The following is a 17,110-nucleotide window of genomic DNA, read 5'->3' as shown; positions in this document are numbered from 1 at the left end:
GGTTACTCACTAAATGTCAATTCTCCTCCCTTTTTCTTCTTTCAAAGGAAAATCAGAGTAAAGTTGAAGGAAGAACACGGGTTTTGCAACTGAAGGATGAGAATAAGAGTCCGTCCCTTTCATGTACCAGTTTGAGACAAAATATTGAGGCTCTCTAGGGTCCTCTGCGTCCTCTTCTCTAAAATAGGGGCAATAGCCCGTCAGGATGGCTCCGGCAAAGAAGCGCGGCGAGAAGAGGAGGGCCGGTCCGCCATCAAGGAGGTGGTGACCAGAGAATACACTATCAACATTCACAAACGCATCCCTGGAGTGCCTTTCAAGAAGCGTGCCCCTCGGGCGCTCAAAGAAATCCAGAAGTTTGCCAGGAAGGAAATGGGAACTCCAGATGTACGCGTTGACACCGGGCTCAACAAAGCTGGTGCGCCAAAGGAATAAGGAATGTCCCATACCGTATCCGTGTGCGGTTGTCCAGAAAACGAAATGAAGATGAAGATTCACCAAACAAGCTCTATACGCTGGTTACCTATGTACCTGCCACCACTTTCAAAAATCTACAGACAGTTAACGTGGATGGGAACTAACTGCTGATTGTTCAGTAAAGTTATAGAACGGCAAAAAATAAATAAATGACAATAAAAATATTTAGGAATAATCACAGGCCAAGAGCGACCCAAGTCACTTCCATTCAAGGTATCTGGTATAACAAAATTAAAGAGATAGCAAACAGTGTTATATAAACACATGAAAATTTATTTTAATATTTATATTAACAATTACAAAGGGGGGATAATATTTTCCCCAACTTCATCAATATACCTCAGAAGACAGTATCACAAGTAAATTGTATAAAAAGTCTAACTTAAAGAAATTTGTACTTGGAGACCTAAGGAGGTCAAAAAGCAGTATTTCAAAGAGCTGTGAATATCTTGTTATGAGGTGGGCATAACATAGGATGACTTGGGGATTCCTTTGAAAGTGAAAATAGGTATCAAAGAATAAAATTGTATAATTATTAAAGTATTTACTTTTTTATTTTTGACTAGTTCTACTATATCAGTGAACCTATAACCTTTCTTTCTTCCAAAACTATTTTGAAACATAGCATTATTTCTATGAGATAGTATCTATATATTACCAGAAAATAAAATAAGCAACTAAGCACAACGATTTTTCATTATATTTTCACATATTTGTCATGTATTTAGCCATATTTGTCTATTACACCAAGTTGCTGGTATTACTCTAAACAATATCTCTTTTGTATCTATATATTATTTAAATTTTTTCCATAAAATTGCCTGTAATTTTCCTCAATGATGTATTTTATGGTAAATAAATTTGAAATTGTGGGCATCTTCAGTTAACTCTTTGCTATAGACCATGAAAAGTTTTCATTGAAAAGATACTCTGTAGTTGCTGAAATACCTTGTAGACGTGACAAATTCTGCTACACAGAGGATATTCTCAATTCTATTTGTCCCCCAAATTTTGCTACATTGACAATATCTCAATTCTATATGTTGAAAAGTGTAAATATTTCAGTTCAAATACCTCATTGGTCCTCTCATTTTTCTTTATTCAGAGTAATTACCTTCAAAAATTTCTATAATATAAAAAATTTGTCATAAAAGGTATCTCTATAATTCTTTTCAGTGTTTTGTCAAATGTAGGTGCTGCAAAATCACAGATCTTTTCAACTGCATTCAGTTTCAGTACTGATAAATGTATCCAATTAAATATAGAAGCTTCATCAAAAAAGTCTTCCAAGTTGAAGTATTTCAAAGGAAAATTCTTAAATCTAGCGCTTAGTTTGAGCTCTTATTGTTTAATTTTTCCCCTTGCTTGTCTAGTGATACATTTCAATGTATTCTTGTCTTACAGTTTGGTTTACAATCCTCCCTATCCACTAAAATGAAGTTTTTGATACTCTGTTTATTAAATACTTTGATTAAATATTTTCAAGTGATTTCAAATAAAATGAAAAGAAAATATAAAAGCTTCATTCAGAAAAGAATAATAACTGTCAGACACTTAGATTGCTTACAAAGCATTCATTCAAAGGCTCAGACACTTTAAAATTATGACTGATGACAGTAAAAAGAAAAACCATGTATTGCCATGCCAAATGCTTTTTCTGTATTTAACAAACATCATGTAGTGTAACTACTGTAACTAATTCTTCATATATAAACATATTTGGTAACTTTGACCATTACAGCCTCTATAGTGATTGATAGAACACACCATTTTGGGGGCGCAAAAATGTACTATGCATTCACTACATCCAAGTCCAAGCACATTTCTTTTTTTGCTTTTTTTTTTTTGCGGTACGCGGGCCTCTCACTGCTATGGCCTCTCCCGCTGCGCAGCACAGGCTCCGGACGCGCAGGCTCAACAGCCATGGCTCACAGGCCCAGCCGCTCCGCGGCTCCGTGGCATATGGAATCTTCCCGACCAGGGCACGAACCCATGTCCCCTGCATCGGCTGGCAGACTCTCAACCACTGCGCCACCAGGGAAGCCCCCAAGCACCTTCCTTCTCCATACATTGTTTAATTTAATAAATATTGTCTTTACTATGACACTGTGCTCTACCAAAACCTACATTTGTCTTCTCATCACAAAACAAGTAACTTTATTTTTAATGATCCATTTAACTGAATTTACAATAACATTTAAAATATGATTTACCTTCTATAAAACAAACTTTGGAAAGCTTTACTTATATCCATAAATTTGATGCAAAAACTCAAGTATTATTAAGATTAACTGATTTTCCATAGAAAACCCTGACGGTATTAATAGTCATGAAGCTCTTCTACTATTGAATCAATACATTAACTACTGTTGCTTCATTTTTTTCTACATGTATAAGAAAACTCAAAATCAAAACTGAATAAAATTTTCAACAATAAAATAGAACTACTGACACATGCAAAAAAATTACTTAATTGCAAAAGCATTATGACAAGTGAAAGAAGACGGACACCTCCACCTTCCCCACCCCCCACCCCCCGACACACACAAAAAATGCTACATACTGTATGATTTCATTAACCTTACAACCTAGAAAAGGCAAAACCACAGAGATGGAAAACAGATTAGTTGTCCTAGGGACTGGAAGGGCGGGGGAGGGTACTGACCTTGGGGAGACGGGGGAGAGATACTGTTCCAAATCTTGATTGTGGTGGTGGTTTTATGACTGTACACATTTTGCAAAATTCATCGAATTATACACTTGTAAGGGGTGATTTTACTGCATGTAAATTATACCATTATAAACCTCACCAATGTAATAAATAATGATAATTTATTAAAATAAGAAAAATTTGGCACAAATTCTAAACCCAATGACTCTACAGTATAAGTGGCACAGATATGGATCTGTGGTCCCCAACAAAAATCCAATAATACACACATGCAAAAAAAAGAAAAAAATGACTATTACACACACACATTCTAAAATTCTAAATAAAACATTAACAAGTAAAATTCTAAGTGAAATACTAAGTAAAACATTAACAAGTAAAACCCAGTAACACGTCCAAGAAACCTTTAATGAAAGAACGCAAAGAGAGTTTATATTATAAAATCTGTCAAAAGAATCTATTATATTAATTCAACAAGAAACATAGAATTATTTGAATAGATGATGAAAAGAATTGATAAAATTGCTTAATAAAATAGGAATACATGACAAAATCTCTTATAATAAAATATTTATTTCTCAAACTAAAAACCAGAAAAATACTTACTAGAAAAACGCTAAAATAATTCCCATTAAAGTCAGGAACAAGAAGGATATTCTTTACCATCACCATTTTTATAGTATTTATAATACTAGCCAAAACAACTAGACAATAGAAAAAAAAAATTAAGGGGAGAGGGACTTCCCTGGTGGTGCAGTGGTTAAGAATCTGCCTGCCAATGCAGGGGACACCGGTTCGAGCCCTGGTCCGGGAAGATCCCACGTGCCACAGAGCAACTAAGCCCATGCACCACAACTACTGAGCCTGTGCTCTAGAGCCCGCGAGCCACAACTACTTAGCCACGTGCCACAACTACTGAAGCCCGTGTGCCTAGAGCCCGTGCTCCACAACAAGAGAAGCCACCACAATGAGAAGCCCGCGCAGCGCAACCAAGGGTAGCCCCCGCTCACGGCAACTAGAGAAAGCCTGAGCACAGTAACAAAGGTACAACGCAACCAAAAAAAAAATTAATAAAAAAAAATTAAGGGGACAAAAAGTAAGACTTGTGAAAATTGGAAACAAAACAAACTTTTCATTATTTGACGGCAATATTGTTTGTTACCTTAAAACCTCAAAAAACAATTGCAAAATTATTACAAAGAATAATAGAAACTCAGCAAGCTGGCTGGTTAGAAAAACAATAAAATTTAAGAATCAATAGCCTTCAAATAAATAAACATGACTGAATTAGAAAAACTAAACGGTGGAAGAAAAGAATCCATTTTACATAACCGTTACAAAGATGAAATTACTAGGAATCAAATAAAGCAGAAATGTGCAAGAGCTTTATTGAGAATCCCAAAAAAGATGTGAAAGAAATACGTGGCAAATTTTTGGATATGAATTTTCAACATTATAAAAATGTCATTTTCCTCCAGGAGATTCCATTAAAAATATCATCGGGGTTTTTTTCCACTAGATAATCTGATTCTTAAGTTCCTGTGGACTTCCAAATAAGTACGATTAGCCAAGTAAAATTCTGTGGGGAAAAATAGAATGGATTGAGACTTTTGATGCACATCATAAAACTTCTATAATTAAAACTGTGGAACTACACATAAAGAAAAAAATAGATGAATGTAATAGGATAGCAAGTCAAAATATAGAAAGAATTACATATAGAAATATGGAATATGATAAACTAGATGTTTCAAATCAGTGTAGAAAAGATGAATTATTGAAAAATATTGTTAGAAAATTGGATAGGAATCTAGGAAGGAAAAATTTGATCCCTACGTTGTACTCAATAGATTAAATGACAGAACTTACTAACAGAGGAGAAAAAATTAATATACAAAATGAAACTATGGTAGAACACATAGGATGTATTTTTAAAATAATTTCAGAATAGAAAATAGCTCTCTAAGTATGACACAAAACACAGAAATCATAAGAGGAAAATTGATTAATTCACTTACATAAAAATAAAAAATCCCACCACAATTGGAGAAAACATATACATTAACACCACCAGTAAAGTATTCATTTTGTTATTCTGTAAAGAGCTCATAGATGTCAAAAAGAGAATGCCAACAATTTAATTAATAAAGGGCAATGAACATGAACAAATAATGCCCAGGAAAGGAAATTCAAATAGAACTTAAATATATTAAATAATGCTCAACTTCACTTACAGTAAAGTAAATGTATGTTTAAAATTATAATAGGAAGCCACTTGTTATCTATTAGTTCAAAAGCAATTCAAGAGATGGAAAAAAAGAACGAATACGCTGAAATGCTAGGCAAATATTAGCTATTATTACTATCTTTCAAATAATTTTATAATGTTTATTCAAATCAAAAGTTACAATACAAAACAAAAGCTCCAGTCCCAAGACATTCATTCTCCTTCACAATTAATGGGATCACAGCAGAAACATTTATTTCTGTGTCAAGATAAAAAATATGCCCCATTTAATCTTCTACATGATTCTCTCCATTGCAGGAATAGCCAGAATATCACACTTAAGGACAAGCTACTTCCTGTCAAAGTGGGTACTTGACAGTTTGATAACATCTGAACTTCTTACATGGATCATTTTTTCTAGACAATCGAAATATGGAAAGACTGAAAAGCACTCTGGTCTCAGTTCCCTCTAGTTCAATAACTAGAGTAAGAAACTGGTTGGACTCACAGGTACAATAAGGAAATCTGTCCAAAAGACTTATTAGAACAACAACAAAAAAAGAAAAACATGAAAAAAGAAAAGAGCTTTAAACTAGATTTGAGAGTTAGAGAGCTAGGTACCCTTATTTCTGACTGTAAGTTCATTGTAGAGTAAAGGTAAATGATTGCTGTTAAAAGTGCCTGACACTGGAGAATATATTTCTCCCAATAAAAGCAGACTCAAAATAGGTAGAAGAATTTCCTCTGTAAAACACTAACAAGGTAAAAATACAAAATGATGTCACTATAACAGCCATGAGAATTAGAATATCTTCTATAGAAAGATTAGCCTGACAACAAAAACATCACAAGGAAGTTCTAAAGTCAGCAAATTCTAAGCACCAAAATCTCAAAGAAAACGGGTTTCTTTATTTTTTTAAAAAATGGACGGTAGATTTTCTTTGATGAGCAAAACTGCTTTGCACAGTGAGTGCACTTAGTAGTTCCAGATATGAGTCTTAAATACCAATCTAAACACATTCTTAAGTGACAAGTACTAAAGCATAATATATCAAAAGAGAAAAAAAAAGCAGCATATGAACTAGAAGGGGCTAAAATCTTTAAAGCAGAAATCCCTTTTTGCAAGAGTTAGAAGCTAGAAATGATATCACAGATTGCCCCAGTCTGTTTATACTTACTATTAAAAAACCACATTTTAGAGGCAGTGTGATATAGTAGCAAAATCACAGGCTATAGTAGAAAAATCACAGGCTACTGTGATAACATTAGAAAAGTTCTGAGCTTGAGTCCTGTCATCTGGAACAGAAAGGGGACTGCCTGCCTTCTTGCTGCGTTGGGTTGTGTAGGAACAGATAAAGCACCAGCACAGCACACAGCATGCAGGCAGACATGCCCTGAATGGCAGTCACTATTATCATTAGAGTTTGATAAAATAAATTAGTACTTCAACCATGTGAAAATGAGGGGCTAGAAGCCAGTCTAGAATTATGTCTCAAAACTAAATTTAACCACATAGTACTATATAAAAGGAGTACCAGTTACCACTGAAGGGAAATAAAGACAATTAATATACAGACCTGGCCTTTAAGAAATACGAAATTCTTCTGCCCAAAACAACATTTATTGAGCAAAGACTTTCTTCCAAGTATAAGTCCAAGCGAGGAAGACTTGAAGGAGTTGATGGCTGAGTGTTGAAATCCGAAAGCAGATCATTAGAGCACACAGAGGAGCTGACTGGAGGGATGGGATGGGCAAGGTAACATGGCAGCAGAGAGGAAATGTCACCTGGCTCTACTTGGAGCCTCACAGAAAGAGTTTGGACAGAAGGGGACCTTCAGAATGGGTGCCATGCAGAGGCCCAGGATGAGCAAGCGGGGTGTTTGGGGTGAGTATGTCTGCAGCCTCAGGAGGCAGTGGCTGGAAAAGATGCTGCCAAATCATCTTGCGGTTAGATGACCCAAAGGGCTTTGGACATACTCCAAGAGGTAGCAGGGAACTGGTGGGTAGTTACATGATTAAATGATGATAGCGCTTTTAAGGAAAATCACTCTGGGGACAATGCAGACTGAAGGGGGCACAAGCGGGTCGGATAAGAGCTTATGGCCACGGGAGTCTAGACAGAGTAAGGTTGCAATTGTGTCGCTAAGAAACAGGATCCAAACTAAAGTAAAAGCAAGGAAGAGGGAGATGAGAAGCCAAATTAGGGCATTTCTAAGTGAAATCTCAAAGACCTGATAACCAATCTGATGCATGCGCAGTCGAGGCCAACTCAGATTTCTAGCCTGAAGAAATGGGTGGGTGGTGATGCCAATTATGGGGCCAGAGAATAAACAGGCTTCATGGGCTAGAAAAGATTATTAGTTCATTTGGGGACATGTGAATTTTGAAGGGCTTGAGGGAGATGGATAGTTGTACTAACAGCTAAAAAGGAAAGCAAAATTTATCTTCCAGGGAATTTATAAGCCAAGAACTACGTTTGACTGCTTAAATTATTGAGAAAACTCTTCAATCACTTCAGTTGCTAAGTATGAACTATAACACAGGTAAAGTTGAAGTCTCATCATTTTTGTTTGTAGGCTGTGCTAAACCAAAATGGATTTAAAAACTTAGTGTTTAGACTGTATCAGCAAATATGTATGGCCCGGGTGAACGGACTATCTCTGCAGATGTTGCAGTTCTGTACCTCTGTCTGTTGGCATTTCTTCAGTGGCTTCACGGGGATGGAATTCTAGCACACCCTCAATTCTTTTTCTTCTCCACAGGCGTCATTCTACAGTACAACACAGGGGTGAGCAGCCCTGGAGGAGAACAGCACTCACCTTGTGGTCAGAAATCAATCTTTCCCTTTCCTAAGAGAAAGTTAGCTTCCTAGGCAGAGCAGATATCCATAAGCAAATGAAGAACACGCAATTCCGCTGCGTAATAGGGGACCCTTGTTCAAGTGTAAAGCCTTTATTAGGACAGATAGTAAGAAGTGTCAGTGATTTGGTATGCACACCTGGAAACACTGCAAGAGGTAATACTTCTACATGTATAACCGAATCACTTTGCTGTACACCTGAAACTAAATAGCATTGTTAGGGCTTCCCTGGTGGCGCAGTGGTTGAGAGTCCACCTGCCGATGCAGGGGACACGGGTTCGTGCCCCGGTCTGGGAAGATCCCACGTGCCGCGGAGCTGCTGGGCCCGTGAGCCATGGCCGCTGAGCCTGTGCGTCCGGATCCTGTGCTCCGCAACAGGAGAGGCCACAACAGTGAGAGGCCCACGTACCGCGCAAAAAGAAAAAAAAAAATAGCATTTTTAATTAACTATATTTCAATATAAAATAAACGTTTTAAGAAAATAGTTAATTAAAAGCATCTAGACATAGGGGCCAGATACACACACACACAGTACAACAATATCTTGCTTTTTCAGTGGCAAGACCAAGCCAATGTAGCTGTTTCCCATTGAGACCCATGGGCTTGAGGGACTCTCAGCTTTGTCCAGAGAGCCCAAGCTGAAATTCAGACACTAATATTGTAAACCTTAATGGGTAGAAGCTGAAAAAATGGTAAAAACTCTTGTGAAAGCTGCACGTAATTTCTAGCTAGAAAGAATGAACACTTTAGGAGGGAAGGGGGAAGGGGCACTATAGGGGTCGGGGATTAAGAGGTACAACTATTAGGTATAAAATAAGCTACAAGGATATATTGTACAACATGGGGAATATAGCCAATATTTTATAATAACTATAAATGGAATATGACTTTTAAAATTTGTGAATCACTCTATTGTACACCTGTAACATATAATATTGTATGTCACCGGTTTCAAGGTTGACATTTCTCCCGTATCATGCATCAGCCTGTGAAACATAGGCAGGTTGAGAGCTTTTACACCAGGCATACAGGACAACACATTTCTCTTACAGAGACATGGGTCTACCACCTCCGATGGCTTATTATGACAAAGCACCCTGGCTTCAAAGATGTTCCTTGTCTGGCCTTATTGACTTTCCATTGTCCTGTTGCCTTCACGCCCTCTAAGATACTTGGTATTCTCCTTAAAGGCCCCCCTTTCCAGCCTCAATGACAAGTGCTGCACAAATTGACCAAGTAAATGGAATACTGTGTTTTGCCCTTATCATATATGAGCCAATCATTCCCACCCAGAAGTCATTTACTACATGACTCCAGCCAGCTCATCGCCCCCCCACAAGGAAATTATTCCTCCCTCATCTAAATGTACACAGTCCTTCACCCTGAACAGTCGCATCCCCTTCTAACCTATGTGATGGTAATTTGTGCATACATTTATTGTCCTCTTTGAGAGAAGGACAAGCATGATTTATCCCAAAGATCCTAGCATAATGGCTTTGTATATAGTCAGCATGGATTAAATAGCATTGAAGAAATGTTTGATTGTTTGAATAAAGCAAAGATTTCCTAAGAGAAACTGTGCCCTCCCAGACTGTGTTGGATCTGGTCTACAAGCAACACCAAATGCCAGAGCCTAGAAAAAATTGTGGGTATAACTTCCATTCTTAACATGTTAGCTATCTATCTTCCTCTATATGATGGTGTCAAAACAAAATTATCTGGGGGGCTTCCCTGGTGGCACAGTGGTTGAGAGCCCGCCTGCTGATGCAGGGGACACGGGTTCGTGCCCCGGTCTGGGAAGATCCCACATGCCGCGGAGCGGCTGGGCCCGTGAGCCATGGCCGCTGAGCCTGCGCGTCTGGAGCCTGTGCTCTGCAACGGGAGAGGTCACAACAGTAAGAGGCCCGCGTACCACAAAAAAAAAAAAAAAAAAAAATTATCTGGTATTTTTAAAGACTACATAATAAAAGTTTTCTTCTTATTTGTATATCTCACTCATCCAAAGAAATGCATTTCTGGTAAATACCTAAATCCAAATTATTGTAAATCAAACACTTTGTTCATTGCAGGGAAGTTTTTAGAACGCATGCAATAAGTCCTTTTTAAGATAAAGAATTCATCTCCAAAGTCAAAAGAATGAAAATAAATAATTCCCTTTCCTCATCCCTCTTCTCTATTCTCTCCTCCCTCTCCCTCTCTTGTTCTTCCTTTTTTTCTATTTTTTTAGTAAACTTGGAATAAAGTTTACATAAAGAAAGTTATTTAACTCAGTCAACCTCAATACAAGAGTGCCTAATGGGGAGTTTCTTAAAATCTGAAACATGGTTAGAAGCATAAGAAAAAGATGGAAAACATACTGTTTCAAAACAGTCCACATACGAAGCCAGTAACAGAACTGGTTAAAAAGGTAAATAAAGTGGAAGCAGCTCAGTCACCTTAGAATACAAGGACCTGTCTTGCGTCCTTTGCAGATGCCACATTTGTGGACTGGTTCACCCGCCAGTGCAGCTTAAGATACCCGTACACAGACCAACAGACCCCATGTAACCTTCCTTATCTGGAAAGAGGAAGCACCCTGTCAAGAGACTGGGATTAATATTCTGAAAATATCCCTATGTCTCCCACGTTACTTGTAGATCAGAGAATGAAGAATCTGATTAACACAGCTGACTAACGTGGCTAGGCTAGGTTGACTCATATGCCATCACCAAATATAAAGAAAAACCCTCCCACCAGTGAGTTGGGCCTTACATTCACAAAGACTGCAGATGCAAGCTCAGCAGATTTTACGTGCGTACAGAATTACATAGAGCATGCTCAATAAATCTGCTTCACAGAAGAACAGACGTGAGAGCGTCAGGCTTCGTATAATAGTACAGCAATGGGACAGCACCGGTAGCAGACCGAATTCTAAACTGGCTCCCGAGATTCCTAACCCCTTGTGTAAACACTCCATCTAGTCCCTTTCCCTTGAGTTTGGACAGGTCATATGATTTTAGAAGGGATTTTACAGATGTAATTAAGATCCATAATCAGTCAACTTTGAGTCAAAAGGGAGATTATTCTGGGTAGGCCTGACCAAGGTGAGCTTCTAAACGACAGGCATTCCTGCTGTTCTTTTTTTATTCTTTTTTTCAATTTTTATTGGAGTATAGTTGATTTACAATGTTGTGTTAGTTTTAGGTGTACAGCAAAGTGAGTCAGTTATACATATACATATGTATATGTATAACTCTTTTTTAATATTCTTTTCCCATACAGGCCATTACAGGGTATTGAGTAGAATTCCCTGTGGTATACAGTAGGTCCTTATTGCTTACCTATTTTATATATAGTAGTGTGTCAATCCCAATCTCTCAGTTTATCCCTCCTCTCCCCTTTACCCCAGTCACCATAAGTTTGTTTTCTACATCTGCGAGTCTATTTCTGTTTTGTACAGAAGTTCATTTGTACCCTTTTTGCAGATTCCACATATAAGCGATATCATACTATATTTGTCCTTCTCTGTCTGACTTCACTTAGTATGATAATCTCTCGGTCCACCCATGTTGCTGCAAACGGCATTATTTCATTCCTTTTTATGGCTGAGTCATTGTGAAGAAGTAAGCTGTTCTGATGTAAGAGGGCCTGGGGAAGAGGCCATGTGTCAGGAGGCGGAAGGAAGCCTCCAGTTGCTGAGAAAAACCACAAGGAACTAAATTCTGCCAGCAACCACGAGAGCTCGGAAGGGGGCCTCGAGCCTCAGCTGACAACTTGATTTCAGCCTTGTAGTCTCCGGAAGCCCTGAGCACAGGACCCAGCTGGTCTTTGCCTGGATGTCTGGCCTACCGAAAATGTGAGATGATAAGCCACTGAATGCGTGGTAATTCACTACCCGGAAATAGAAAACTGACGTGGGAACTGTCTCTCTAAACATACAGAATGGGAATAAGAGACTACTCGTGGCATGCAAAAAATACCAACGAGTCTTTACGAACTCCCATTTGTGGGGAGATATCTATGGAGTGCTAGGTATTTCTTTGAATGTTTTCATGTAACAGCCTTTTACAGACAGACCCATACATAATGGAGCTCAATCTTTTTTATTGGCTAAATGCCTCTGATGATATTCTTCTAACTACAGCCCAGCAAAGACTTAGGAAGTTTCCACTGTCCCCTTCCTTATCGTGTCCCTTTGCTACAGCATTGGGTACATTACCGTTCTCTCTATGCTTCTGAAGTTAAGAGATCTATGTACCTTGATGAAAGTATAAAGGGGAAAAGAAACTCTATTGAGTTTCCTCTGGAAGGGAAGCGTTTCAATTTAACAAATTTCCTTGGACCATTTTGAACAGGAGTACATAAAACATATGCAAATACAAAATGAATGTCTAAACCACCATTATTTCTGAATACTTTGAATGGAATCTCCTTGATAGAGTCTACTGGGCTACAAACTTCCTTTAGAGCTTAGATCTTGTCTCACTAACCCCAGAGAGAAAGAATTGTTCTGGCCAAATTTTGATGTGACTGGAAAATGTAGGCTAATGCACCATTTTGTTGGAAAATGGACACTTCCCTTTGAAAGTTTTATATCCTCAAAGAAATGTGTTTTTCTCAAATGGTACCCTGTGGCAAATATTTGTACTGAAAAACTATTTTTTAAAATATGTACTTATGTGTGCTGTTATTATCATTTCCCTTTGTCCAGATTAATATTCATGTACTTAAAGCAAAAGCCTACGCAGAAAAGATTTTTTTAAGTACATTAAATGTGTAAAAAAAAAAATGAACGATGTAAAAATAAACTATGTGCAGGTCATAATGTTAACATTGTGTGTGTGTGTGTGTGTATGTTTAAGTGTTTCAAGTGAGAAGTATGGCTATATGCAATGAGTCAAAGAATTTCATTGGAGTTACTTTTTTCCCCTAAATGGAGTACACATATTCAATATTTGCAAGCTTCTTAGTTTTTCTAAGTCTCATTTACATTCAGTTAAACGTAAATCAGGAGAGCATATTTCAAGAGTAAATATATGTCAGGGTAGTTTATGTGAAAAGATTTATATTTTCCAATAGTTTTTAAAAATTATATTGAATATGAGAAAAAAGTTTCAATTAATGGTCCACTATTGACTTTCAATCCTGACCAACAGCTCACTTCTTAAATATTAAAAAGAAAAAATATCCTATTACGTTCAATAATAAAGTGTCACTAGGTGATAAAATATATTATTAACTTATTTTTTGTTGCCCTGTGATGATAATAACTCAACTGATAAATCAGTAAGATTATGTTATAGGCTTTTCTTGTCATATATTTAATTTTTCCTGGGAGAAATTTTACATGATGTTTTAAGATTTATTATTTTCCATTACAGTATTAAATCAATAAAGATAATAATATTTCATGGTGGTTAAGTTAACAAGGTGGTTTTCTAGGGTTATTGTTTGCTCTCTTAGTTTTTCAATGATATTTTCCAAAATAAAACAAAATAAGAAACTAACATGACTATAAAGTATACCTAACAAGGCAGAAAATGTACCAAGTAAACACATTACATTTTGAGTATAATAACATTAGGCACTCTCCAGTATAATTTTTATTTGGGCGAGTGGCAATTTTGCTAATTTAAAACTTTCAAATGGTTTTATCTTGCACAAGAAAATAAATGACTGCTATAAGAAAAATCAAGAGAAAGAAGGATGATCATAGGAAAAGAGTTTCAGGGATAGTAATTATACTTAATAAGTGTCAACACATACAAGATAGAAAAAGATAAACTAAATATTTAGCAGGCAAACTGATATGCCATGATGTTAGCAAAATTTGTGGCTTAACTTTGCTTCATGTATTTTTTTAAGTTTCAGATTATTCAAGTCATCTTGCAATTCAAATGAAAAGCAAATAAGAGGATACAGTCCTCTTTCCTTGAGTGGGGTTTATTGGGATGAGGGGTATCTTTAAAAGTTCTCAACAAAATTTTGCTAAAGTAAATCTTTATGTCACTCATTACTTTGAAATTTGCTTCACTTATTTTCAGATTGATTTCATACAAAGTGGTTCCCTCCAGGAATCCCACAGACCCTTGGAGAACAGACCAAGCATGCTCTCCAACAGTTTTAATTTTATTAATATTCTAAATGCTGGTTATGTGATGATGGTCTTCGCAAACAACGATTTAAAACTTCTAACTTTCTATTTTATTCACATTAATGTGTAGTTAAAATAGAAAAAGAGCTATTCACTAGTACACCATTCCTTCTCTACATGCCTTCTGTCTATCAAATGTTATAGTGAAAGAGGAAGAAGTCTCCTTACACAGATGATCAAAAGCCCCTCTCCTTAGCAACTGGTACTTAAATATATCCCTGCAGTAATTCCCAGGGCTATGCTGGGAACACACTACGTTCCATTCAACTTTAAATAACAATGAGATAAGCAACTACCACTTACCAGTTAGCTCATTTTCAATACATGCACTTGTGATCAATATTGAAAGTCTTTTGGGTTTAAATTTGCAACTTCTAGAACAAACATCCACTAGAAACTGATCAGTTCCTAAGGTAACAAATAGTAGTAACCACAGTCATGCATGAAGATAGCAGTGGTGATTTTGTGTAGTGGTTGGGTGGTGGGTATGATGTCACTGGCAGGGATTTGAAATTTTATTATATTTTTCTATTATTATCTAAGGAAGACAGATAAATAATAGCGTTGCACTTCACTCATACTGTCTGACACATCTAGATCATAAAAGGGGAAGGAAAGGCTCACCAACTACCCTGAGTAGTCTAGAGGTTGAAAATAAAAATTGAATAAAATCCAGTAAATAGTTCATTTCTCCCTCATATAAACTTTTCCAACTACTCCTGAAGCGCGAAAGTCCAGGATTTACTTCCCACTGTAGTAAGACTGTGTATCCAGATGACTGGAGTGAAAACAGAGTTAGATGTGCTCTCTCACATCAGCTCCAAGAAATATGCCATCATCCTAAAAAACAATGATGCCTCAATCACTACTAGCCTTTAGAACAAATGAGTTTCTACAAGTCTTGTGTAACAGGCAGAAAAGGAAAGATAGCACGCAGAAGCAACATAAGCTAGGAGGAAGGTGTGGATATTCATAGTGAAACCAATTGATAGCTTTTGCTGGGGGTGAAAGTACAGACTCCTCATTACAGGGAAAACCAACCGGTCAAGAAGAGGGGAGTTTGAGAAGCCTGGGAATGAACGGGGACCTGGCCGTGGTCCTGAAAGAGAACAACTTGCAGACGTTTCCCAACAGTCTCCAAGAATCCATACACCATATCTTTGCTTTTAAACAGAAGCTTAAACAAGCTAAGCGTCCAATAATATTCACCCTCAAAAAAATTATGTTGAAACTTCCTCTTATGATCAGATCAACCTTTATAACGCCCGGCTTCTCCTTCTCCAACAGTCTCTCCTCGAGTGTTAGGATAATTTCAGATTGAAAGGTATGCTACTTTTCAATACCTGAGAAGCAGGAATCGGGATTCTGACAAACTCATAACGTTTAGAATTCTACGGGAAGCTTACACTTGGCAATCTTGATTCTAGTTGCATTTCTTAAACTCAGATGGGATCATGCCTATCCAAAAGACCTCACAGAATGAGGCTCCATAGACGAAGAACATTCTAAACTCTTCCTATAATTTACGGAGTCTTGAAACTCTAGAAGGACAGATCGGCAATTCACCAATATGGACAATTTTCACTTCATAAAATTAATAAAAACCGAGGAATTACGGGTCCCACAGTGAACACGGGTGTCGGTCTTTCTTCAGATTCTTTTCCAGACTTTACAAACCTAAGAGTCAAGGGGGCCAACTACACCGAAGTGTTAATACTACACCGAACCACGAGAGGAAAAAAATTCTCCGCACAAAAGACACCTCGGCGGGAACATAAGGAAACAAAATCCACTGGTGCAAAAAGGAGGGTGGGAACGAAAGTAATTTATAGGAGAAAAATCATTCAAAAAAAAAAAAAACAAACCCATGCAACTCATCGAAGTGCAAGACTTACGTGTTCCGTCAAAACGGGTGGCGATGGTGTCGAGGAAGGTGTTCTGGGGCGCCAGTAATCCTTTCATAACCGGCATTTTTCCAGCGTGGTGTGAAATTCTCCATCAAAGTTTGTCCAGAAGGATGGTTCGAGAGGAAAGTGCCAAGAAGGGAGAAGGGGAGCGTGATGACGGCAGGGGAGGGGGGCCCGGCGCAGTGATGGGGCCGCTCGAGAGAAGGGGGAGGATGGAAGGAGCGAAGGATGGTTCCAGCCGCCGCGGCTCCGGCAGGAGCAGCCCAGAGAGTGCTCGCGGAGCCCGCCCCGCACCTCCAGGCTCAGCCGGACGCAGGCTCCCTCTCCCGCCCCCTCCACCTCCACCTCCGCCAGCTCCGAGAACCCCCACCGTCCCTCCGCGGGCGGCAGAGCCCGCCAGGAGCCGCCGCGCAGCCCGCTCGCCCGGGAAGAACCCGCGGTGGCCCGGGGCGCCGCAACCTGACCTCAGGCGCTGGGGTCGCGGAGGGCGGCGCTCAAGGCTGGGCGAGGCTCGGAATCACGGAGCCTGCCCTTCTCCCGGGGGCGCCGGGAAACGCGAGCAAGCACGACTCCCACCCCCCGGGAGCCGCTGAACAAAGACCCCTTTGTTCCCGCTCTGTCCCTCTCCCGGGGAGACCAGAGTCCCGTGGGTGTGGTATTGGAGAAGGGGAGGAGACAGGTCGGGCAGGTACCCGGCCGCCCAGAACTTGGGAGCGGGGACGTCCCCCTGCGGTGTCCGCGAGAGCTGGGGTAGCCAGGCGTCCCCGGGGTAGGTGGCCCCCTTCCGGCGCAGCTGCCGCGGCGAAGTGCCCGCGACCCGAGCAAGGCAGCCTGG

General features: G+C 38.8%; 1 protein-coding gene and 1 pseudogene across 1 annotated transcript in view; one reads left to right on the top strand and one right to left on the bottom strand.

Moving 5' to 3' along the window:
- The window catches only part of KCNH8 (potassium voltage-gated channel subfamily H member 8), a 385,168-nt gene extending 368,622 nt beyond the window's left edge, over nucleotides 1-16,546 (bottom strand). The window contains exon 1 of the mRNA XM_029214700.1: nucleotides 16,264-16,546. Coding sequence (XP_029070533.1) covers nucleotides 16,264-16,339 — 76 coding nt within the window. The 5' untranslated portion in view covers nucleotides 16,340-16,546. The remainder of the gene's footprint in view (nucleotides 1-16,263) is intronic.
- Nucleotides 206-581, top strand: LOC114890819 (annotated as a pseudogene).
- Nucleotides 16,547-17,110: the final 564 nt, after the last annotated feature.

This window comes from Monodon monoceros, unplaced genomic scaffold, assembly GCF_005190385.1.
Source record: "Monodon monoceros isolate NGI ecotype Baffin Bay Population unplaced genomic scaffold, NGI_Narwhal_1 Super_Scaffold_11, whole genome shotgun sequence".
NCBI classification, from domain to species: Eukaryota; Metazoa; Chordata; class Mammalia; order Artiodactyla; family Monodontidae; genus Monodon; species Monodon monoceros.
This window is presented reverse-complemented; position numbering and strand designations above follow the sequence as displayed.